Source organism: Ornithorhynchus anatinus, chromosome 5, assembly GCF_004115215.2.
Source record: "Ornithorhynchus anatinus isolate Pmale09 chromosome 5, mOrnAna1.pri.v4, whole genome shotgun sequence".
Classification (NCBI taxonomy): Eukaryota; Metazoa; Chordata; class Mammalia; order Monotremata; family Ornithorhynchidae; genus Ornithorhynchus; species Ornithorhynchus anatinus.
In genome coordinates, this window is record NC_041732.1 from 60,362,850 (window position 1) to 60,387,382 (window position 24,533).

The 24,533-nt window shown below is 48.9% G+C and overlaps 1 protein-coding gene across 2 annotated transcripts in view; it reads right to left on the reverse strand.

Moving 5' to 3' along the window:
* PAX7 (paired box 7) overlaps positions 1-24,533 on the reverse strand; it is a 181,958-nt gene that overhangs the window by 63,636 nt on the left and 93,789 nt on the right. For both annotated transcript variants that reach the window (XM_029064452.2, XM_029064451.2), the window contains exons 6-7: positions 6,635-6,800; positions 5,003-5,205 (exon numbers count right to left, since the gene is read on the reverse strand). In XM_029064452.2, the coding sequence (XP_028920285.1) occupies positions 5,003-5,205; positions 6,635-6,800 (369 nt within the window). The remainder of the gene's footprint in view (positions 1-5,002; positions 5,206-6,634; positions 6,801-24,533) is intronic.

Consider the following 24,533-nt stretch of genomic DNA (forward strand, 5'->3'; position numbering starts at 1 on the left):
TACTCAGATCAGTGCTCTGCACACAGTAAGTGCTCAATAAATGCCACTGATTGACCGAGGGGATTAAAAAATCTAAAGAGTGAATCTCAGATCTTTTCCACAGTTGGTCTATGTGGATAACAACAATAATAATTGTGATATTTGTTAAGCTCTCACTATGTGCCAGACACTGTACTAAGTGCTGGGGCAGATACGAGATAATCAGGTTGGACAAAGTCCTTGTCCCACAAGGGGCTCACAGTCTTAAATCCCATTTTCCAGATGAGTTACCATTTTTAAGACGAGGCATAGAGAAGTCTCTGGATTAGTCTCTAATCAGAATCTGGATTAGAACCCAGGTCCTTCCGACTCCCAGGCCTGTGCTCTATCCACTTAGGCCAGGCTGCGGAAATTCGGATCAATAGAACTAATGGACCGTGTTTACCACGAGTCTGAAACAAACTCTCTTCTCTGCCCTTCGGGAGAGAGACCTGTGAACCTGATTAGCTTGCATCTACCCCAGTGCTTAAGACAGGGCCTGGCCCACAGTATGCGCTTAAGAAGCAGCGAGGCTTGGGAGTCAGAGGTCATGGGTTCAAATCCCGGCTCCGCCACCTGTCAGCTGTGTGACTTTGGGCAAGTCACTTCACTTCTCTGTGCCTCAGTTACCTCATCTGTAAGCAGCGTGGCTCAGTGCAAAGAGCACGGGCTGGGGACTCAGAGCTCATGGGTTCAAATCCCGGCTCCGCCGCCTGTCAGCTGTGTGACTTTGGGCAAGTCACTTAACTTCTCTGTGCCTCAGTTCCCTCGACTGCAAAACGGGGATGAAGACTGTGAGCCCCTCATGGGACAAGCTGATGACCTTGTATCCTCCCCAGCGCTTAGAACAGTGCTTTGCACATAATAAGCGTTTAACAAATGTCATAATTACTATTATTAAAATGGGGATTAAGACTGCGAGCCCCACGTGGGACAACCTGATTACCCTGCATCTACCCCAGCGCTTACAACAGGGCTCTGCACATAGTAAGCGCTTAACAAATACCAACATTATTATTATTAAATACCATTAACCAAGAAGAAAAAAATAAAATATCTCATTTGAGAGCTCATATGATCGCACGACGAGTCCGTCAGGCTGGGTTTTCCCTCTCAACTTGGGAAGATAAACTTTGTTAGCCTTCTCCACTAGGGGGAAGAAGAAGGATGAGTTTGTAGAGGTGAAGGATTCTTCGGGCTTCCAAAAATCTCACAGGAATCCAAACGGCTGAACTTTACATATATATATATATATATGAATATTCATTCACTCATTCAATAGTATTTATTGAGCGCTTAGCTGGATTCAGGGGCATTTCTAAGAAGGTAGCAAGCTTAAGATCTTTTGCCCTCTTTCCACCAAAACAAGAAGAAGCAGGTAGACTTCCCTTTCTAAGGATCCCCAAACGGATATTGCTGCTGCGGTTGGTAGTGATGGTGCAGATCAGTTAAGGCCCATCTCCACGAGGGTATTAAAGCCTGAAATCAGACCTGCCAATTACCACTGGCCCGTTTGGTCCAGCGGCTGAAAGAAATGTTTGGACCTAAAAGAAACAAGCTGGGGAAGGGGGCGAGAAAGGTTAGCCGAAACTGAAGCTATGTTATACGGAACTAGAGTATGTTGCACTGGGTTTTAGACGTCCGTTGGTAGAACCTTAAGTCTATGAAGTTGGGGTAGGTGGAGAGGGTACTATTATTAATGGACCTGTAGGTTTTTTAAAACTAATAATTATATAACAAATAATGATATTTGTTACACGTTTATTACTAAGTGCTAGGGTAAATAGAGTATAATCAGGTTGAACACGGTTGCCGTCCACATAAGGGTCACAGTCGAAGTAGGAGGGAAAACAGCTATTGAATCCCCATTTTAAAGAGAAGGAAACCGAGGCACAGAAAAAATGAGTGACTTGTCCAAGGTCACACAACAGGTAAGCGGCAGAGCAGGAATTAGAACCCAGGTCCTCTGACTCCCAAACCCATGCTCTTTCCACTAGGACACACTGCTCTTTTGTCAATGGACTAATGGATACCCCAAGCCCATTCAGCTTCACAGTGATGGAGTCAGGCCTGGAACCCAAAATTGAGGCAAAAAATATCAGTTGGGGCCAGTTCTGGGATTGAGTCTGGTTGGGAAGGAAGTCCCGGAGGAATGGAGTATGGCAAATCCACTCTCTCTGGGTATGGGGGGGAGGGCTCCAGAATGGGAAAGGGAAGCCTGGCAGGAGCAGACCAGCTCAGGACCAGAGCTAGTGAAATCAGAGAATCATAGTGCCAAAAAGAACCTCAAGAGGTCATCTGGCCTAGCCTCCTGCCTCCAAGCAAGTGGATGCCTGAACTACCCAGGGCAGCCTGGAATGGGCACAGATGTGCCCCCAAATCCCCCCGCCCAGCCCACAGCAGCGAAAAGAGGGACAGATGTTTCCCCTGCAGACACTGAGCCAACTCAAAGCAGGGCAGCATCTCCGCTCTCTGTCTGGAGAGAGGTCAAGTCTGCCGAGCCCAAACCTAATCCCTCTTTTCTTCTGTGAAAATGAAAATACCCTCCTATAGAATTTCAATTACCAGGACCAAGCCTGTCTGGTGGATCCTGACTGGGACACCCAATCCCGGAGTAACTGGATAGGGCACTCCGGAACAACAGCAAACGTAGAGTCTCTGCAAGAGTGGGGATCCAGTCCCCTTCCTTTTCCCTCAAATGAGCTGCAAGGAAATTCCCCATCCCACTTGTCAGGAGAGGAAACCAGGGACCCGTCACATTGGCAGCCTAATAGAAATGATCTCAATTTTGAATTGCCAATTTTTTCCCCCAACTTCCCCTTTACACCAGTCAGGGACTGTGAATGAGCTTGTTAAAATAGTGGGTTCATCAGTTCCATCCAGAGGAAGAGACAGAATCCAAGAGGTTCCTCTTTAAACCACTTGCCTGCCATATGACGTTGGGCAAATCGCTTAACTTCTCTGTGCCTCGGTTTCCTCAACTGCAAAGTGGAGATTCAATCCAGAGATTGAATCCTATTTAGACTGTGATCCCCATGAGGGAGAGGACTGTGTCCACCCTGATTAACTCATATCTACCCCAACGCTTGGAACAGTGCTTGACACATGATAAGTGCCTAACAAATACCATAAAAAAAAAAAACTGGTGGCTTCAGGGAATCTGGTAAATCGGAGAGACCTGGAATAATGTCACAGGCAGATACGTGCAATGCTTGTTTACGCACACACACCCCCTCACTTATTCCCACTACCATTTGGTGCATCCAGAATATTAATACTATTGGTTACCATTCCGAGATCCCTATCAATCCATCCATCAATCAATCAGTGGGATTTTTGGAGCATTTGCTGTGTGCACAGCACTGTACTAAGCACCTGGGAAAGTACAATATAATAGAGTTGATAGATGTGATCCCTGCCCATATTGAGCTGACAATCTACAGGGGAATCCCTGCTTTCTTTGAGTCCAGACTGTTCCTCATAGTCACACTTCCAGGGTCAGTGTTCAGACTCAGCTCTAAAGTTCCTACTGTTTATCAGCTTCTCAGAACCTCTTTCTTCTGCAAAATGAGGGAGAAACCATGGGAGACTCTCTCTCACATCCCGTTCCTGAAAAGTCAATTTGGAGCACACACCCTGATTATTCAGGTGGGAGGTGGCGGGGGGAGCAGGAGGGGAGAAGGTGGAACCCCTAAGGCCCCAAACCTCAGCAATGAAAGCAGCATTCTAGAAGTCAGTTGCATACAGTTACTGCTGGACCCATTTTGTTTCCTTGTTCTCCCAGTAACCTCCCCTTTGGAAATCCCCAGAAAACTGTTTAATGCATCTACTTCATTGCTGCGGTGGAAGAATGAGGAGCAGAAACTGGACCCGAAAAGTTCCTGGGCAGCATCTCTAGACTTTCCAACCTGTCCCCAAAGGGAGGAGGGGTAGCTATCCTGCCAATTCACCCTCCTTTACTCCTTATCCCTTTGCAACAAGTCATGTGGAAGGCATAAAATGGCAAATCACTGGATCTCCACTTTCTTTCTCCCAGCTACAGGACCAGTTTGGAACCACCAGATAAAGCCCACCAAGGTACCATGCACAGCTAAGTGACCTGAAGGAGAATCCAGAGAACAGAAACACAGGTGAGCAAAAGGGAGTAGCCCATTCTGAGCTTCTCCCACACCAATCCATCACTGGTATTTATCAAGCACTTACTGTGTGCGGAACGCTGTACTAAGCACTTGTGGAAATACAACCCAATGAAGTTGGTAAACTCAATCTCGGCCCACGTAAGTCCCTTAGCTAAATCCCGTCCTCACCAAGGGATCAAATGATCAATTGTGATTCCTCTTTCTCAAGAAACACTCAGAGAAACCACCGATGACCGGAGGAAAGCTGATTCTCCAAGTCTTTGCTTTGGACGGCACGGTTCTCATCCGGTTCTGGCCTCTTAATAGATATAGCTTCTGCCCATCGTAGGTGGTGATTTCACTGGGAGAAAGTCAAAGCTCAAGCTAAGTCTGTGCGCTGCCCGACACGACATCGACACTCAGGAAAACTGGAGATCGAAAACAGTCAGAGCCTCCACCAGCTAAAAAGCAACTCATAGGTCAATTGGTTCAGCTCCCTGTTTCTTGTCAGGACTGTACCACGTGCATCTCGGCCTGAGGAGGATCTGTATTAACCTCCAAGATGTCCAGAGATACAGATTCCAACCCATTTTTGGGTCACCCGTTCTGCGGTCTCACAGCCTAGACCATCAGGTAAGTACAGTCTCTCCGTCGGAGATCGGAGTAGCTCAAGGAGAAGATCGGCTTCCTTGGGAATGAAAGAATGCCTCCTTCCTTCAATAGAACCATATCACCGCATGCTGCCATCCTTCTCCAAGCCTCCCCCTGGCTTGTTTTCCCCAGGGGGTGTTGGGCAGCCTTGAGGCCTTCTCGTCACCTGGCACATTACCACTGGAGTGGGAAAGGGGGGCAGAGGGGTGACATACCTGAGGAGACAGGCCGTTGCTGACAGGGTTCATGTGGTTGGTCGGAGCCGTTGGGTTCATGAAGCTGTCGGAGTAGCTGGAGAAGCTGTGGCGGGCGCCGTACGCGGAGCTGGTGTCCGCGGCGGCCGCAGCGGCTGCCAGTCCTCCCTGGTGCATGGTGGAAGGTGGGAGAGGCTGGGGCCGGTGCACTGTACTACCCCCATCTGCCGAGATACCGGAGAGAGAGGCTAGTGAGACTTCTTCATTCTACAGAAAGGATTATTCTCCCCTTTTTGCAGGCGAGGCTCAGGGAGGGGAAGAGGCTAGCCCAAGGCCACTCAGCGGGTGAAAGGGCACGTTGGGAGCAGAGCCCCGTTCACTTAAATCCTCACTCTGGGCTCTATCCACCAGCTAGACCACCTGCAGGTCCAAGGACAAGGTCCCCACCTCTCGAACACCCCACTCCGAGGGTTAAAATGGGATTTCCCAGGAAGAAGTTTGGAACCAGTCTGGTCCTGGGTGGAGGTTTCGTTGTGGACTTGGCATCCACAGTCAGAGTGACCTAGGGACTCTGTGATTGGCTAGTCTCATATGCAACTGTGGCTAAAACAAAAGTTTCTACCCAAGAATTGGTTTAGGAAGAAACACAACTGATTAGTGGAGAGATGACCCCAGTGAGGCACTGCCCTACCTGCATCTCAAAGAGGCAGGAATGGGGTCTTTTTAAAAAAGAATTTTTCATGATATTTGTTAAGCTATGTGTCAAACACTGTTCTAAAGGACTAGGGTAGATATAAGTTTATCAGGTTGGACACCGTCCCTGTCCCACATGGGATTCACAGTCTAAGTACAGTGCTCTGCACGCAGTATGTGCTCAATAAATACGATTAAAGGAGGAGGGAGTAGGATTTAATCCCCATTTTACAGTTGAGGAAACTAGGCCCGGGAAAGTTAAGTGACTTGGCCAAGGTCACACAGCAAGCAATTGGCAGAGCTGGGATTAAAACCCAGGTTCTTTCTTTCTGCCAAATTACAGGTTTGAGATATTAGAGTTACAGTCCTCTAGACGGTAAACTCATCCTCTAGACTGTAAGCTCGTTGTAAGCGGGGAACGTGACTGTTTATTGTTGTATTGCACTTTCCCAAGTGCTTAGTACAGTGCTCTGCACACAGTAAGTGCTCAGTCAATATGATTGAATGAATGAATCAATCAAATTGAATGAATTATTTGGCGAGTCCCCACCCAGGCTCTGCCTGAGGGTTGTTTGTTTGTTACTTTGTTTTATGGTACAATGTTAAGCACTTACTATGTGCAAACACTGTTCTAAGTGCTTTGGTAAGTACACATGAATTAGGTTGGATACACTCCCTGTCCCACATGGGGGCTCCCAGTCTTAAGTAGGAGGGACAACGGGTCTTGAAACCCCATTTTACAGGTGTGGAAAGTGAGGCACTGAGAAGTAAAGTGGCTTGCCCAAAGTCATACAGCAAGCAACTGGCAGGGCCCGGATTAGAACCCAAGTCCTCTGACTCCCAGGCCCGACCTCTTTCCAGTAGGCCGAGCTGCTTCTCTAACCAAGACTCAACCAAGGGGGTTGCCAGGGATGTAAGAGGAGGGGCAACGCCCCTCCCAGCCCTGGTCCCCAAACTCACCTTGGGAAATGGTGGTGGTGGAGTAGGTGGAGTCCGGCAGCTGGTAAGGAGGGAGCGTCGGCATGCCCGTGGGTGGGAAGCCCCCCGGCAGAAGGTGGTTGAAAGCTGCAAGCTGATTGGCTCCCGCCTGTTTACGCCACCGGGCTCTGCGGTTGCTGAACCACACCTGAGACGGGGGGGGGGGGGAGATGGAAGGGGAGAAATGAGGAGCTGAGACCTCCCACCCTCCACTCCAACCCACCCCGGAACTTCTTTCCTCTCTCCCCTGATGCCAACCCAACGTCGGTTTGTTTTTCTGTCCGTGGAGTTTTAGCCCTTGGCAAGTAACGTCTCTTCCCCTAAGATCCAAATCACTCCCAACCTTCACAGCCCAAAGCCCCTCCCGGATCTTCCGGGGGGGTTTCCTCAACTAAGCAGGAGTGGGGGTTCAGACCCAACCTGCTCAGTAGCGTGACATCATTTGGGCTTTCCCTTGAACTGAAGGCAGCTACTGGATCTGCGTTACCCTGTCCTGCCCTAATGAAATCTGAAGTTCTTTGGAGCAAAGACCGCATCTTTCTAACCCTGCCTCACTTTCCCTGGTCCAGTGCAGGAGATAGTCTGCCAACCCCTTGCTCAAATTCTTTCTCTGGCCCGGAACTCCTTCCCTTTTCATATCCCACAGACCACCGCTCTCCTCATCTTCGAAGTCCTACTAAAATCACACCTCCTCCAAGAAGCCTTCCCCAACTAACCTGTCATTTCCCCACTCTTTTCACTCTCCCTTCTGCATCATCTGTGCTCTTGGGTCCGTACCCTTTAAGTACTCGTTACTCACACCTGGCCCACAGCACTTGTGTCCATATTCTTATCTTTTGTCCCTTCTCCTATCTATAAATTATTTTAACATATCTGTCTCCCCTATTCCTTGGGCAGGGAATGCATCTGTTTAGTATTGAATTGTACTCTCCCAAGTGTTTAGAAAAGGGCTCTGCACATAGAGAGCGCTCAATAAATACAATTGAATGAATACAAGCAAACCCTGCCCTACCCTGAGAAGCAGCGTGGCTCAGTGGAAAGAGCACGGGCTGGGGACTCAGAGGTCATGGGTTCAAATCATGTCAGCTGAGTGACTTTGGGCAAGTTACTTAACTTCTCTGTGCCTCAGTTCCCTCACCTGGAAAATGGGGATGAAGACTGTGAGCCCCGCGTGGGACAACCTGATGACCCTGTATCCTCCCCAGCGCTTAGAACAGTGCTTTGCACATAGTAAGACTTAACAAATGCCATCATTATTATTATTACCCCTAAGGATCCTGCCAGAACCTCAGGCCAGTCGAGGTTACAGCCCTAGGTCTCTATTCAAACTGGAGGCCCTCGATAAATGTGAATAGAATTAAATTAAATACAAAATTTTAAAAGGGAACAAAGTAGGTCGCAGCCTGCACTTATTTTTTATTCAGCCTCCTCCCTTATTTTTTTTAAATGGTATTTGTTAAGTGCTTACTATGTGCCAGGCACTGTAATAAGCGTGGGGTAGATACAGGATAATCAGGTTGGACACAATCCAGGTGCCAAGAGGGGCTCACAGCTTTAATCTCCATTTTATAGATGAGGTAACTGAGGCACAGAGAAGTTAAGTGAGTAGCCCAAAGTCACACAGCTGCCAAGTGGCAGAGCTGAGATAAGAACCCAGGTCCTCCTAACTCCCCGGCCCGTGCTCTATCCGCTATTGCCCTATCTACTCCATGCTGCTTCTAGGAGCGGAGAGAACTTTATCCAATAGAACCATCATTTTCTCCCACCCTCACGGCATAAAAGCACTGTCAATTCCTACCCAGCCAATTATGGGAAATTATTCATTGGCAAGACAAGGTTAGGGTATGTGTCTACTCCATGGTCACCTGACAGCCCAATCTAAAAAATGAATGAAGGAAAGGGGACTGATGAATAGTTCACTCCTTTGATTTCAATGTTAAATACTAATAATTATGGATCTTTGTTAAGCACTCACGATGGGCCAAGGACTGTATGAAGTGCTGGGGTAGATACAAGATAGTCGGGTCTGGGTTTAATAATGTTAATAATAATGTTGGTATTTGTTAAGCGCTTACTATGTGCAGAGCACTGTTCTAAGCGCTGGGGGAGACACGGGGGAATCGGGTTGTCCCACATGGGGCTCACAGTCTTAATCCCCATTTTACAGATGAGGTAACTGAGGCCCAGAGAAGTGAAGTGACTTGCCCACAGTCACACAGCTGACAAGTGGCAGAGCTGGGATTCGAACTCATGACCTCTGACTCCAAAGCCCATGCTCTTTCCACTGAGCCACGCTGCTTGAAGTGGATATGGTTTCTGCTTCAGGGCCTAGTACAGGGCTTGGCATAATCATAATTGTGGTATTTGTTAAATGGTTACTATGTGCCAGCCACTATAATAAGCACTAGGGTAGATACAAGGTAATTAGATTGGACACAGTCCCTGTCCCACATACTCACGGTCTTAATCCCCATTTTACAGCTGAGGGAACTAAGGCCGAGAGACGTCAAGTGACTTGCCCCAAGTCACACGGCAGATCTGGGATTAGAACCCAGTTGCTTCTGATTCCCAGGCTCAAGCTCTATCCACTAGGCCATGCTGCTTCTCGTCACCAGCGTTTAACAATAACACTCTTATTATTAAGTCAAACACAGTTCCTGTCCCTCATGGGGCTCACAGCCTACGTAGGAGGAAGAAGAGGTATTGAATCTCTATTTTATTGATAAGGAAACTGAGGCACAGAGAAATTAAATAACTAATTGAATTTAATTAAATAACTTGTCCAGCAGACAAGTGGCAGAGTAGGAATTAGAACCCAAGTTCTTCTGACTCCCAGGCCCGCGTTCTGTCCATTAGGCCATGCTGCTTCTCTACTAGGATATGTGCAAATTAATTGACTGACCAAAATAGAGTCGCTCCAGGAAACGCAATCCTGAATTTCCTTGGATCCCTTTACAGCTAGTTGTCTCCCTCTCAACCCACTGCCTCTATGCACCTATTAATAAGACTCCCATAGGGAGCGAGGATAATAATTCACTGCTAAGGTCTTCACACAACTCAAAGCACCCTACAATCTTTCTGACACCCATCAATCAATCAATAGATGGTATTTATTGAGCACTACAGTGAGCAGAGCGCTGTCCTAAGCAGTTGGGCCTTTGGAAGGCCTTTGAAGATGGGGAAACTGAGTCAGACCGCTGGAATTACTTACTCAAGGTCCCACTGTGCGAAGGTCACCCACAGACACTCAGGGAAAGGAAGAGAAGGTGAAGTTCAGAATCCCACCTGTCAACCCGGTTGCCTGCTTATGTTTCTGAAACAATCCCACCTATCATCCCCATGGGGGTTTGGCGTGGTGGGGTTGGAGAGCACTATGGCCCCCACCATGTCCCACTGACTTGGGCATCATGTAAGGTCTAAGGAAGAGGATGGCCAGCTGTTTCTCAACTCTAGGGAGAACAGGGCCAGAAGAAATGGGTTGGAACCGCAGAAGAAGGGATTTATGGTGGATATGAGGAAGGACCCCCTAACGGGGTAGGATTTTGGCTCTTTGAGGGCTCTTCCAAAGCCTTAGTACAATGTTCTGCCCATGGTAGGGGTCAATAAGTGTTGAATGGGTGACCAATTCAGGCGACTATATCTGTTCCCCTTGAGGTTCTTAAACACAGTACAAATGTCCTTCTTTCCGAGGTGGTTTAGGCGTGGTCCGGTCCAGAGGCAGGGAAAGCCATCTTCCCTGGCCTGTGCCAACTAAGCTATGGGATTCATCCTAGCATGTGTCAACTAAAATGTGGGATCCTTTACAGCATGTGCCAACTAAGACGTGGGATCCTTAGCCTGCGCTAACTAAGACATGGGATCCTTCCCGGCCTGTGTCAACTAAAACATAGGACCTCCCCAGCCTGTGCCAGCTAGGACATGGGATCCTTACCAACCTGAGCCAACTAAGATGTGGGATCCTTACCAACCTGTGTCAACTAAGCAGCCTGGCTCAGTGGAAAGAGCCGGGGCTTGGGAGTCAGAGGTCATGGGTTCGAATCCCGACTCTGTCCCTTGTCAGCTGTGTGACTGTGGGCAAGTCACTTCACTTCTCTGGGCCTCAGTTCCCTCATCTGTAAAATGGGGATGAAGACTGGGAGCCTCACGTGGGACAACCTCATTCCCCTGCATCTACCCCAGCGCTTAGAACAGTGCTCTGCACGTAGTAAGCGCTTAACAAATACCAACCTTATTATTAACTAAGATGTGGGATCCTTCCCAGCCTATGCCAAGAAAGACATGGGATCTTTCCCAGCCTGTGCCAACTAAAGCACACACCCTCATCCTTCATTTGAGACTAAGAATCCAAGAGACCCCTGTTCAGTCGGATCATTACACTTCTCCTTGTTGCTCCCAGGGACTACCCCCTCCGGAGGGCCACCGGAGTCCCAGCCGAGTTTGCGTTTTCCTTTTCCTCGTAAATGTTCCAGGAGAAGCTAGCATCAGCCCTTTCCCCCTCCTGGAGTAGAGAAGAATGTGGATAAGCTTTCAAGCCAGATGAGACTGCAGCTGCTGAACTGGGCTCTCAGAGGCCCGGAGGTCTACAAAACATGATTAAATTTCACAGCAAAGAGAAAAGATGGAGCATAATCAAGAGCAAAAAGCATTCTGGGGAAAAAAACCAAAAAAAAACCTCTCTGAAGTCCCAGCTCTCCCGTCCCCCTGCTTCCTGTAGTGGGCGGGTGAATATCTGTTGCACAGAGAGAAGAGTGAGAAAGACCAGAAGACCAGGGTGAGGTTGGGGCCAGAAGAAGAGCAGAAATGGAGGAGAAAGATTGGCCCAGGCTCATGAACTCCGGGCTGGGTAAAAAAAAGACGGGGCCAGGGTCATACTGACCCTAGCCATAGGGAAATCACTCCTCCCTTTAGGTCTCAGTTTCCTCACTGGCAAAATGGAGAAAAGCTGACCTTTTCCCTCCCTCAGTGAGATGAAATGGAGACAGAAGTGGCACACTCTCTGTTTGGAGTTTATAAGACTGCGCCCTCCGACTTAAATGGCTTCAGGCCACTCAGATTTCCTGCAAAGTCTAGAACTTGGTAAATCTAGACCATCTTCCTTGACTTCTGCATCTTTCTCTCTTCCCTTTCCTCCTCCTTTAACTTCTTCCTTCTTTTCCTTTCATAGTTGCTCTTTTTCTGCCTCTTCTTTCTCCAGTTTATTAACATTATTTGTTGCCTGAAGGTTAACCTTTTGGTGACATTACCTAGTTTCTCCTAAACTTCATCAGGCCTTTCACTAACTTGCCGGAATGAGTGAAACCTGAGGTGCTGTTGAGTCAGACACCCTTCCACTTCTACTTCTTTCCTGTCCCTTTAACATTAGTGGAGTTTGATGCCCTTTCTTAGGGTATACAGGGGAAAAAAAGGGCTTTAAAGCAAGCAGGTGGGACAGAAGAGGCATAGAATTAACCACCCAAGCCACTTGGATCCTCTCCCAGAACAGAGATGAAGTGTTTAGTGTGATGCCTGGAACATAGTAAATGCTTAACAAATACAAGTGTGGCCTAGAGGAAAGGGCACAGGCCTGGGAGTCAGAAGGACATGAGTTCTAATTCTGCCTCTGCCACTTGTCCGCTGGGTGACCCTGGGAAAGTCACTTCATTTCTCTATGCCTCAGTTACCTAATCTGTAAAGTGGGGATTAAAACTGTGAGCCCCACGTGAGCCAGGGACTGTGTCCAACCCAATTTATTCGTATTCCGGTGCCTAGTACAGTGCCTGGCACATAGTAAGTGCTTAACAAATGCCACAGTTATTATCATTACCATCGAAAAGAAGAAAAGAAACTGCTTCAACGTGGGGGGAGCGAGAGCCGGCTGAGAAAATTTCCCTTGAGTACGGCGAGCCAGATGCCTACGCAGCCATTCTGGATTAGGGATTTCATTTCAGGGGAAATATGTGGCTTCTCCTTAAGCAATGCCTCCTCCCCCTTCCCCCACCTCCTCCCTGACTCTGTTTCCCACCCCCCAGCCCCCACTGGTCTTGCGGTTCTTCCCAGGGTGCCCTAGTGGGCGAGGTCAGCTTAATCACCGAAAGATGGGAACGCCACTGGGGCAGGATTTGCATTGTCTACTGTTCGGCCCCATGGGTTTAGTGCCCACTGACGGAAGACTGCGAGGCCGAACGCTGAGTGTCATTTGACTACAGGAACAGCTGTCTTAGCCAGGGGCAGAGAATTTGGCTTGCAACTTTGTGGTGTAAGAAATACTAATCCATAAATGGAAGTTTTCCCCAAAGAATTCAAAGAAAAAGTCTGGCTTATAACTCGGAAACACCCCAGGTGTTAATCCCAGTTACTTGGAAGTACAAGGAGGTGAAATGTGGGGGAGGAAGAGTGTGGGACTGGGGGGAGAGGAGACTTGAATTTTAGCCGTGGCTGTGCCTTGGGCTTGCTGTGTGACCTTGGGCAGCCACTTGGCCTCTCTGGGTTTCAGGTTCTCCTTCTGACAATACCAGAATACTTAGACTCCCAGGGAGACTAAAAGTGAGAAATTTCCTTTGGTTTTAAAGACAGTAGGGAACAACAGATGAGTTACTGTCTCAGAGTGCACCAAGATCCTTGGGAATCGGCGTGGCTCCGCGGAAAGAGCACGGGCTTGGGAGTCAGAGGTCATGGGTTTGAATTCCGGCTCTGCCACTTGTCAGCTGTGGGACTGTGGGCAAGTCACTTCACTTCTCTGTGCCTCAGTTCCCTCATCTGTAAAATTGGGATGAAGACTGTGAGCCTCGTGTGGGACAACCTGATGACCCTGTATCTCCCCCAGCACTTAGAACAGTGCTCTGCACATAGTAAGTGCTTAACAAATACCAACATTATTAATCAGCTTGTTCTAGTGGAGAAACCATGGGCCTACGAGTTAGTGAACCTCAGTTTTAATTCCCACTTCGCCTTTTCCCTGCTCGGTGACCTTGGCAAAGTCCCTTGGCTTCTCTAGGACTCAGTTTCCTCATCGGCAAAATGAGGATTCAGTACCTATTCTCTCTCCTACTTAGGCCGTGAGCCCCTTGTGGGGCAAGGGCTGTGTTTAATCTGATTACCTTGGCTTTACTCCAGTGTATAGTGCGGTGCTTGGCACAGAGTAAGTACTGAACAAATATGACCATCATCATTATTATTATTATTTCTCCTCATGATGAAAGGGTTTCCAAATGGGCAGATTTGGGGACCTGATAAGTGAAACTATTCTAGGTGGTTAGATCTTGGTACTAGCCTTTAGGGAATTTATACTTTTTCAATATTCCACGTTAATCCTCTGGGGAGATGAATTGGGGCTGCAAACTAAGGTTCGGATCCTTAGGGTCGCCCACAAATGAACTGAGTTGAAAGCGGTCCAGTCCAAAGGTGCCTTCCAAGACCCTGAGTGGTTTCCTAAATGATGTTCTTTATCTTGCTCCGTGCTTGATGCGGTATAGGAGAACTGTTTTATAATAGTTTAGAGAAGTGGATAGAAAGGATAGACCGGATGAAGGAATAGAGAGGGGAGCTTAGGGTGGAGGGGCTCTTCTGCCTCATTATAATTGGTGGAAGAGAATATCCATCCTTAGACATTGAAGGATCCTTTGGGGAATCAATCCTTCATAATAATTATGGCACATGCGAAGTACTTACTTTGTGCCAAGCACTATTCTAAGCGCTGGGGGGAGATACAAGTTAATCAGGTTGGACACAGTCCCTGTCCCCCATGGGGCTCACACCCTTATTCCCCACTTTAGAGATGAGGGAACTGAGGCTTAGAGAAATGAAGTGACTTACCCAAAGTCACACAGCAGACACATAGCAGAGCCAGGATTAGAACCCAGGTCCTTCTGACTCCCAGGCCCATGCTCTATCCACTAAACCACCTTCTCCTACAAGTTGTGTGTTCTCACCCAGGAACACCTCTCCCCAAATAATCTACGGTTATCCAAAGTTACTTCACTAGCCCCTCCAAACGCATTTCCTCCTGATCCATTTGTCAGCTAGTCAACAGCCTTATGTGCAGAGCCCTAGGCTACCGATCCAACGATCAGTGGTATTTATGGAGCCCATATTGTGCAGAGCACTGCACTAAATGCTTAGGAGGGTCCAATACATTAGCTGGTAAACTGCCCAAAAGGAGGTTACAGTCTAGAGGTGGAGGTAGACTTTAAAATCAATTACAGATTTGTACATACGTACATGTGAACTTAGACCACTTAGACTGCGAGCCCTGTGTGGGAGCCCATTATCTTGTATCTCCCCTAGCCGTTAAAACAGGGCTTGGCATATAGTAAGTTACCAACACCTGCCGGTTTCACCTTTACAATATCGCCAAGATCCGCCTTTTCCTCTCCACCCAAACGGCTACCTTACCGCTACGGGCTCTCGTTAGATCCCGGCTAGACTACCGGGTCGGCCTTCTCTCCGACCTCCCTTCCTCCTCTCTCGCCCCGCTCCGGTCTATTCTTCACTCCGCCGCCCGGCTCATCTTCCCGCAGAAACGCTCTGGGCACGTCACTCCCCTTCTTAAACACCTCCAGTGGTTGCCCGTCGACCTCCGCTCCAAACAAAAACTCCTCACTCTAGGCTTCGAGGCTCTACGTCACCTCGCCCCTTCCTACCTCTCCTCCCTTCTCTCTTTCCACCGCCCACCCCGCACGCTCCGCTCCTCCGCCGCCCACCTCCTCGCCGTCCCCCGGTCTCGCCCGTCCCGCCGTCGACCCCCGGGCCGCGTCCTCCCGCGGTCCCGGAACGCCCTCCCTCCTCGCCTCCGCCAAACTGATTCTCTTCCCCTCTTCGAAACCCTACTTAAAACTCACCTCCTCCGAGAGACCTTCCCAGACTGAGCTCCCCTTCTCCCTCTATTCCCTCTCCCGCCCCCCCTTCACCTCTCCGCAGCTTAACCCTCTTTTCCCCCCATCTCCCTCTGCTCCTCCCCCTCTCCCTTCCCATCCCCTCGGCACCGTACTCGTCCGCTCGACTGTATATATTTTCATTACCCTATTTATTTTGTTAATGAGATGTACATCGCCTCGATTCTATTTAGTCGCCATCGGTTTTTACGAGATGTTCTTCCCCTCGACTCTATTCATTGCCATCGTTCTCGTCTGTCTGTCTCCCCCGATTAGACCGTAAGCCCATCAAAGAGCAGGGACCATCTCTATCTGTTGCCCACTTGTTCATTCCAAGCGCTTAGTACAATGCTCTGCACATAGTAAGCGCTCAATAAATACTATTGAATGAATGAATGAATGAAAGTACTTAACTAATACCATAATTATTATTGTTAAGTGTTGTGGAGCTGAGGGTGGGGTGAATATCAAGTGTTACACCGGAAAGAGTAACTGGGAAGAATAAATCACTGTTCCTGCCCTCGGAGATTCCAGAATCCTCTGTGGCTCTGGGGTAGAGAGTGTCGTTCTTCTTCGGTGAAGACGGGCCGTTCGTTAGGCAGGGACATTGTCCTCTCTTCCCTCTGCATGTCCCATCCTCTGCATCTCCGATCCTTCACCCCAGTATCTGGTGTATGGAATTCTGCAAAGTGATTCCCTGGGGCGACTGTCTGACCAGTACGTTCTCCTGCAGCCCTTCCACCTTCCCTCCCAGTATTTTCAAATTTAAGGACTGCTGATGAATTTAGAGGGTGAATCAGGCAGGAGTAGGTGCTGCCTAATGATCCATTCCATTCTACACTAGCAATGGACATCAGAATGTATCACCAAACACTGACAGTGACAATAGTAATGATGTTCGGCTAGGGGATTCAAGGGAGCCATCTCAGCGGGATTTGGGATTCCTCGGGGAAGAACCTCAGATAATAAACTCGCCGCAATGGAAAAAACATACGGTGAAGGGCAAACAGGCTGACAGGCTTTTTGGAAAACGAAAGAAAATAAAACCACAGAACTCGGAGAAAAGAGGTATTCAGGCTAATGATGTTAACACTTTCCCCCTCCCCCACTTCCAAGGTGGTTCAGGCTTTCAAGTTTGGAATCATTTTATTGGTAGTTAAACCAAATCTATGGGAAAGACCATGTAATGTGGGACTCATTTCAAAGGGAACTGCTCTGGCTTTGGAACAGGTCAGGTTTTGCTAGACACAAAGGATTCTTCTGCCAGCAGATCTGGTTACCCCCTGCCTCGCTCCACCCCCTGACTCGATGGGGCCGGCTTGGAGGCTGGGGGGCGTCTCAGGATGCTAAGAAGAGAGAGGGACTCTCTGAAAGCAAGCAAACTTTCTATATTCCCCAATCACAGAAAAAGGTGGAGCAGAGCTATTGAGAGAGGTAGGGGAGAGTCAACCTTGAGGACATCATGTCGGTTGTCTTTCTATTCTACCCCTCTCCCTATCAAGCCATCTCATTTTCCCATGCGTAGGTAGGGAATAGATATCTGTGGGACACACCTATTTAATCGAATTTATACCCCTGAATCGTTTTAAACTATTTCTTTAAGCTGGAAAAAAATCCCCAGTTACAGCTTATCGTTTCTTGACATTTTTCCTTGCCACAATAAGCTTAATCAATCGATATTTATTGAATGTTTGCTGTGTGCAGAGCACTGTACTGAGCGCTTGGGAGAGTACAGTACAACAGAGTTGGTAGACACGTTCCTTGTACACAAGGAACTTACAGTCCAGAGGGGATTGTAATCACTTTAAATCACTTTACATTAGGAGCCCCATGTGGGACTGGGAATGTGTCCAATCTGATGATCTTCTTTCTACCCCAGTGATTAGCACAGTGCTTGGCACATAGTATGAGCTTAATTGAACCAAAATTATTATTGATTATTATTATTGATAAGATCATCTTTTTTAATGGTATTTGTTAAGTGCTTACAACGTGCCAGGCACCGTACTAAGCGCCGGAGTAAATACAAGCTAATCAGATTGGACACAGCCCCCATCCGACATGGGGCTCACACTCCTAATCCCCATTTTCAAATGAGGGAACTGAGGCCAAGTGACTTTGCCCAGGTCGCACAGCAGACATAGGCGTACCCGGAATTAGAACCCAAGTCCTTCTGATTTCCAGAGCTGTGCTCTATCCACCAGGCCGTGCCGCTTCTCTATGGCCACGCTGCTTCTCTTAATTCTTCCACGGGTGACAAGTCAATTTGCAAGATGTCACGTCAATATTTCCACTGCCGGTAATAGAATCGAAAGGGGGTTTCGAACCTGATATATGGAAAATTCCACTATTTCTAAATGTGTCCTAAACACTGTGGTCTGGGTGATTTCACTCCTCCCATTCTGTGAAGAATCTAAAGAGAAGCAACGTGGTCTACTAGAAAGAGCACAAGTATGGGAGTCAGAGGATCTGCGTTCCAATCCTGGCTCTGTCGCCTACCTGCTATGTGACCTCGGACATTTCTCTGTGTCTCAGTTACCCAAGCTGTAAAGTAGAGATTCAGTACCTGTTCTCCATTATTCAATACCGTCAGCCCCATGTGGGACAGGGTCTGTGTCTGACCTGATTGTCGTATATAATAATAATAATAATGTTGGTATTTGTTAAGCGCTTTACTATGTGCCGAGCACTATTCTAAGCGCTGGGGTAGACATAGGGGAATCAGGTTGTCCCACGTGGGGCTCACAGTCTTAATCCCCATTTTACAGATGAGGGAACTGAGGCCCAGAGAAGTTAAGTGACTTGCCCACAGTCACACAGCCGACAAGTGGCAGAGCTGGGATTCGAACTCATGAGCCCTGACTCCAAAGCCCGTGCTCTTTCCACTGAGCCACGCTGCTTCTCCCCCGGTTCATGGTACTTGGCGAAGAGCAAGTGTTTAACAAATACCACAGCATTTATCATTATCTAAAGTCGGTTTCAGATGCTGGAAACCTATGGTCATGTTTGCTCATCTTCGGTATCAATGTCCCCACTCCTCTGGCTCCAATGCTCTCAATACACTTTTTTTAACCAGAAAAAAAATCGTACCCTACGTATAAATTGTAAAGTAGTGATTACCCCACTGCTTAGTACAAAGTTTGGCAGCTAGGAAGCACTTTAAAAATGCTATTACTATTATTATCATCGTCATTATTATTATTCAAAATTCAGGATAGAGACTGTGTCCGACCAAAATAACTTGTACCTACTCCAGTGTTTGACGCTCAGTAAGGACTTAACAAGTGCCATCAAACAAACATTTCCTTCTTCAAATAGCATCATATTTGGAGCAATGTGGTATGAAGTCTACACTCACCATCATCCAGCCCTTCCTTTCCCTTATGCCAATGCTGTCTGGGCTGGAAATCTCTGTCTATCAAGGGTAGAACACTGGTCCTCTTGCAGAGTGACCTTCATCAAGGAAACCCTAGAACACGGAGCTCGGTTTCTCTGTCCGCAGGCAAAATGGTCGGGAAGTTGGGGAACTACCCTTCGAGACACTGAATTTCCCATCCTTGGGTCATTTCTCGAAGAGGTCTCATAGGGGCTGTTGCCGTCCTTGACCCGGGTCGGAGAGTGAAGATCAGGAGACTTAGGCGAAGAGTGGCCGGGAGCTTGTTGTGGGCAAGGAACATATCCGCCAACTCTGTTATATTGAACCCTCCCATATGCTTAGAAAGGTGCTCTGCACATAGTAAATGCTCATTAAATACAGTTGATGGTGGTGGTGAGAGGAGGAGGGTCAGGAGGGGTTATCCTGATGAGGGACAAGGAACAGAGGTTGGCTGTTACTTGGAAGAGGAGACTGGAGGAAGAGAGGAAACACGGAGTCTCTGAGAATAATAATAATAATAATAGTGGCATTTTGTTAAGCACTATTATGTTCGAAGCACCATACTAAGTGCAAGCCCTACCGGGAGCTCACCTCCTCCAGGAGGCCTTCCCAGACTGAGCCCCTCTTTCGCTCTGTTCCCCCTTCCCTCCCCCCCCAACCCTCTGCTCTTCCCCCTTCCCCTCCCCTCAGCACTGTCCTCATTTGTATATATTATTTATTACCCTATTTTGTTAATGAGGCGTCTATCTCCTTGATTCTGTTTATCTTGATGATACTGTCTTGTTTTGGTTTTGTTCTGTTTTGCTTTGCTATCTGTCTCCCCCGTTTAGACTGTGAGCCCGTCACTGGGCAGGGATCGTCTCTATCTGTTGCCGAATTGTACCTTCCAAGCGCTTAGTACAGTGCTCTGCACATAGTAAATGCTCAATAAATACTATTGAATGAATGATTGCTGGGGAAGATACAAGAAAACCAGATTGACAGTCCCTGTTCCATATGGAGCTCATCGTCAAACTTTGGACAGGTGGTGGGGAAAGTTGTATTTAAATTTAGGCAGAGTCCTAAAGGAACTTAGTTAAGCAGCTGAGGGACACTGATTCCGTCACTGAGATTTTGAGTAACTGGGCAAGGAAAAGGAGGTCTAAGTAGGAAGGCAGCCACGGAGACCGAGGAAGTAGGGTAGGGTCCTTAAAGATTGGCAGAAGGCCTCCATATGGCAGAGCTGACAGGACGGAGGTGACCGCCATGGTTCCGAAGGGCTCACCGTTGACCACGGTCATGTTTGGCTTTAGGCTCAATCCAGAGGCGGTTCAAGCCCTGCCCCAGAAACCAGCCGGGCCTTGGGTTCCTTCGCTCTGTCAGGGTCGGGCTCTGTGTTCCTGTCTCGGGACTGGGGTGGGGAAGAGTGGAGGCTGAGGATAGATTTCTCCATCCTCAGGGCCAGGGACAGATGATCCAAGTTCCTTGGCAAAAGGGGCTGGAGCACAAACCAGGCCCTGCCGGCCCTGCTCTCTTCCCTCTCTAGGGGTCTGTGCTCGCTCGGTGCTCCTAGGGGCTCCTGACTGCCTCTCCCGCATCCAGCTCCCCCCACGGTGGGTTGGCCTGCGTCCTGGGGTTTTGTTTACTGTTAACGGAGCGTGTTTAAAAGGGTCGGGTGGATGGGAAGCCTGATTCCCGTTTCCCAGAATCCGTTCCCTGGAGCCTTTGCCATTCGGAAGCTTGCCGTTAACTGTCATGTCTCTCCCCTGGAGCCTTTGCTAATCGGGCACTTGCTGTTAACCGCTACGTCCGTCTCCTGCCGGGGGGGTGGGGGGGTGCATCCGGGATAATCTCTAAACTGTAAGCTCACTGAGGGCAGGGAATGAGTTTACCAACTCCGTTATAATGTACTCTCCCAAGTTTAGTACAGCTCTCCGCGCACAGTAAGCGCTCAATAGATACGATTGATTTATTGATCCTCTTGCTCCTCAGCCTACAGTCTAACCTTGACCCCGTCAGCTGCAGGCAAGGATCCCTTGAACCTCTAATAATAATGTTGGTATTTGTTAAGCGCTTACTATGTGCAGAGCACTGTTCTAAGCGCTGGGGGAGACACGGGGGAATCAGGTTGTCCCACGTGGGGCTCACAGTCTTAATCCTCATTTTACAGATGAGGTCACTGAGGCCCAGAGCAGTGAAGTGACTTGCCCGCGGTCACACAGCTCAGTGGCAGAGCTGGGATTCGAACTCATGACCTCTGACTCCATAGCCCGTGCTCTTTGCACTGAGCCACGCTGCTTCTCTACCATGTTTGGAGGTTTTGCCGAGATAAAAGGTGAGGAGCTGCGGGCATACAGCGAGCAACTGGCGGAGCCAGAAGTAATGATAATAATAATAATGTTGGTATTTGTTAAGCACTCTGTGCAGAGCACTGTTCTAAGAGCTGGGATAGATACAGGGGAATCAGGTTGTCCCACGTGAGGCTCACAGTCTTCATCCCCATTTTACAGATGAGGTCACTGAGGCACAGAGAAGTGAAGTGACCTTCCCAAGGTCACACAGCTGACACGTGGCAGAGCCAGAATTCGAACCCACAACCCCCGACTCCCAAGCCTGTGCTTCCTGTCATCGAGGGTGTGGCCACCATCCTTTGACATCCATCTTCCCCTAGCCGTCTCCACTCCCTGAACCCTTAGTTACCCCGGAGCCCCGGGTGGGTTTAGGCCTGGGGCTCCCGACCCAGAGAATGGATTTGGCCCGCTGTCATCTACTTCAGTGTCCAGCTTTACCTGCTTCTGGATTAGCTGGGAAGGACGTTTCCCTTCTCTGTCACTTATTTTAACATCCGTCCCCCTCACTAGACTTTAAGTTCCCTAAAGGCAGGGATCATGTCTACCAACTCGAGCACAGGCCTGGGAGTCAGGGGATGTAGGTTCTAATCCTGGCTCTGCCACTTGTCTGCTGTGTGACCTTGGGGAAGCCACTTAACTTCTCTGTGCCTCCGAAAAAAATGGGGATTGCAACTGCAAGTCTCACGTGGGACACGGACTGTGTCCGATCTGATTAGCTTGTATCTACCCCAGCACTTAGTACAGTGCCTGGGATACAGCGTGGTTCGGTGGAAAGAGCCTGGGCTTCGGAGTCAGAGGTCATGGATTCGACTCCCGGCTCTGCCCCTTGTCAGCTGTGTGACTGTGGGCGAGTCACTTCACTTCTCTGGGCCTCAGTGCCCTCATCTGTAAAATGGGGATTAACCGTGAGCCTCACGTGGGACAACCTGATTACCCGGTTTCTACCCCAGCGCTTAGAACAGTGCTCTGCACACAGTAAGCGCTTAACAAATACCAAAGTTTTACCAAACACCATTTTTTTTTTTAAAAAAAGGGTGAGTTGGGCCAGTGTGGGAAATGCCTCTGAATTTTCAATGGGCAAAAGCCACTTGGACCTGCCATCTTGGAAGCCAGCCCTTTTAGACTTCTGCCTGTTGTTCATCTCCTCCAAAGAGGCCCGGATCAGTGTGCTCTGAGGTGGCAGGCGACTTGGGTCACTCCAGTCAATCAGGGCAACCACCGTGGCCTAGTGGAATGGGCACAGACCTGAGAAACTGAGGACCTGGTTCTGTATCTTGGCTCCACTACGTGCCTTCTATGTGATCTTGGGAAAGTCACTTAACCTCGCTGTTCTCAGTTTCCTCATCCGGAAAATGGGGATTCAATACCCAGTCTCCCTCCCCATTAGACTGGGAGCCTGATGTGGTAATAATAATGTTGGTATCTGTGAAGCGCTTACAATGTGCGGAGCACTGTTCTAAGCGCTGGGGGAGATACAGGGTCATCAGGTCGTCCCAGGCGAGGCTCACAGTTACTCCCCATTTGACAGATGAGGTCACTGAGGCCCAGAGAAGTTAAGTGGCTTGCCCGCGGTCACACAGCTGACAGGTGGCAGAGCCGGGAGTCGAACCCGCGACCTCTGAGTACAGGGACTGTGTCTGACCCGACTATCTTGTATCTATCCCAGCGCTTATTCCAGTGCTTGGAGCACAGGAAGGGCTTAGAACTGTGCCAGTTCTTAATCCTGAATCCAGGTGCCCAGAGCCCCCGGGTGCCTCCATCCCACACGATATTAGTGTTCCTGGGACACCACACACACACTCCTTCTGGTGCACCAGTGACCCTGATATACCAAGGAACACCAGGCTCTTGGCTGGCCCTCAGGAGGACTGAAATTATTATGGACTCTGCCTCTCATCCTTAGGAGCAGCAGAAGTAGCACTCATTGAGTGCCGACCGGGAAGGGAGCGGCATGGCCTAGTGGGAAAAACACGGGCTTGGGAGTTCAAGGAGCTGGGTTCTAGAGAAGCAGCATGGCTAGACAAGCAGCGAGGCTCAGTGGCAAGAGCCCGGGCTTGGGAATCAGAGGTCATGGGTTTGAATCCTGGCTCTGCCACTTGTCAGCTGTGTGACCTTGGGAAGGTCACTTCGCTTCTCTGGGCCTCAGTTCCCTCATCTGTAAAATGGGGATGAAGACTGTGAGCCTCACGTGGGACGACCTGATTACCCTGTATCTATCCCAGCGCTTAGAACGGTGCTCTGCCCATAGTAAGCGCTTAACAAATACCAAGATTATTATTATTATTACTAATTCTGGCTCTGCCAGTTGCTCACTGTATGACTTTGGAAAAGTCACTTCACTTCTCTGTGCCTCAGTTTCCTCATCTGCAATATGGGGATTCAATAACTGTTCTCTCTCCTTCTTAGAGTGACTGTGAGTCCCATGTGGAACAGGGATTGTGTCTGACCTATTAACTTGTATCTACCCCAGCACTGAACAGAGCATGACACATAGCAAATATAATAGCAAATATAATAATAATAATAATAACAATAAGGATCTTGGGATCAAGTCACGTGGCATCTACCCCAGGCCCTTTTTTATGTGACGCTGGATGTGACAGCCCCCATATAGTCTTTCCCACTCCCCTGGCCTCCAGCCACTAGGAAGAAAGTGGTGATCTTTCCTAAGTGGCGATCGTCCTAAGGCAAGGCGGCCTAGTGGGTAGAGCAGCGTTTAAGCATGCAGAACTTAGTGTTCTAACCCCAGTCCGGCCAGTGACTTGCTGTGCGCCCTGAGACCGGCCACTAAACCTCTCTGAGCCTCGGTTCCCCTCTGCACAAGATCTCAGAGCTAGACGAGGCCTTCAGAGTTCCTCTTCTCCATTCCCCAACTTCAGCGAGGGGCCCGCCAGAATGGCGAGACTCTCTCTGCTTTTCGAAGACCATCTGCAAGAGGGTACACTCTCCCCTTGACAGTTCTCTGCCTGTTCCCAGGCCACAGAGGGGCATGCGAACGACCTGGGGCACTGGGATTTTCGAGGATCTCTGGTCGAGTTCTTCAAGCGGCCATGACGAGAGCACTGGGGGTGCCCAGCCGCAGCGGGGTAGGTGGATACCGAGGGGGATCCGGAAAAGTCAGGGTGGGCTCTAACCTCCTGGCTGGATGCTGGGCCCAGTTCCCGCCGGGCCAGTGTCCTGACAGATCCACTAAGAGGGGGAGACCCAAGTGGACGTAAGCTCTTTTGGGCAGGGAACGAGTCTGCCAATCCTGTTTATATTGTATTCTCCCTAGTGTTTAATACAGTGCTCTGCACTCAATAAATACTCTGGATTGATTGAGCGCA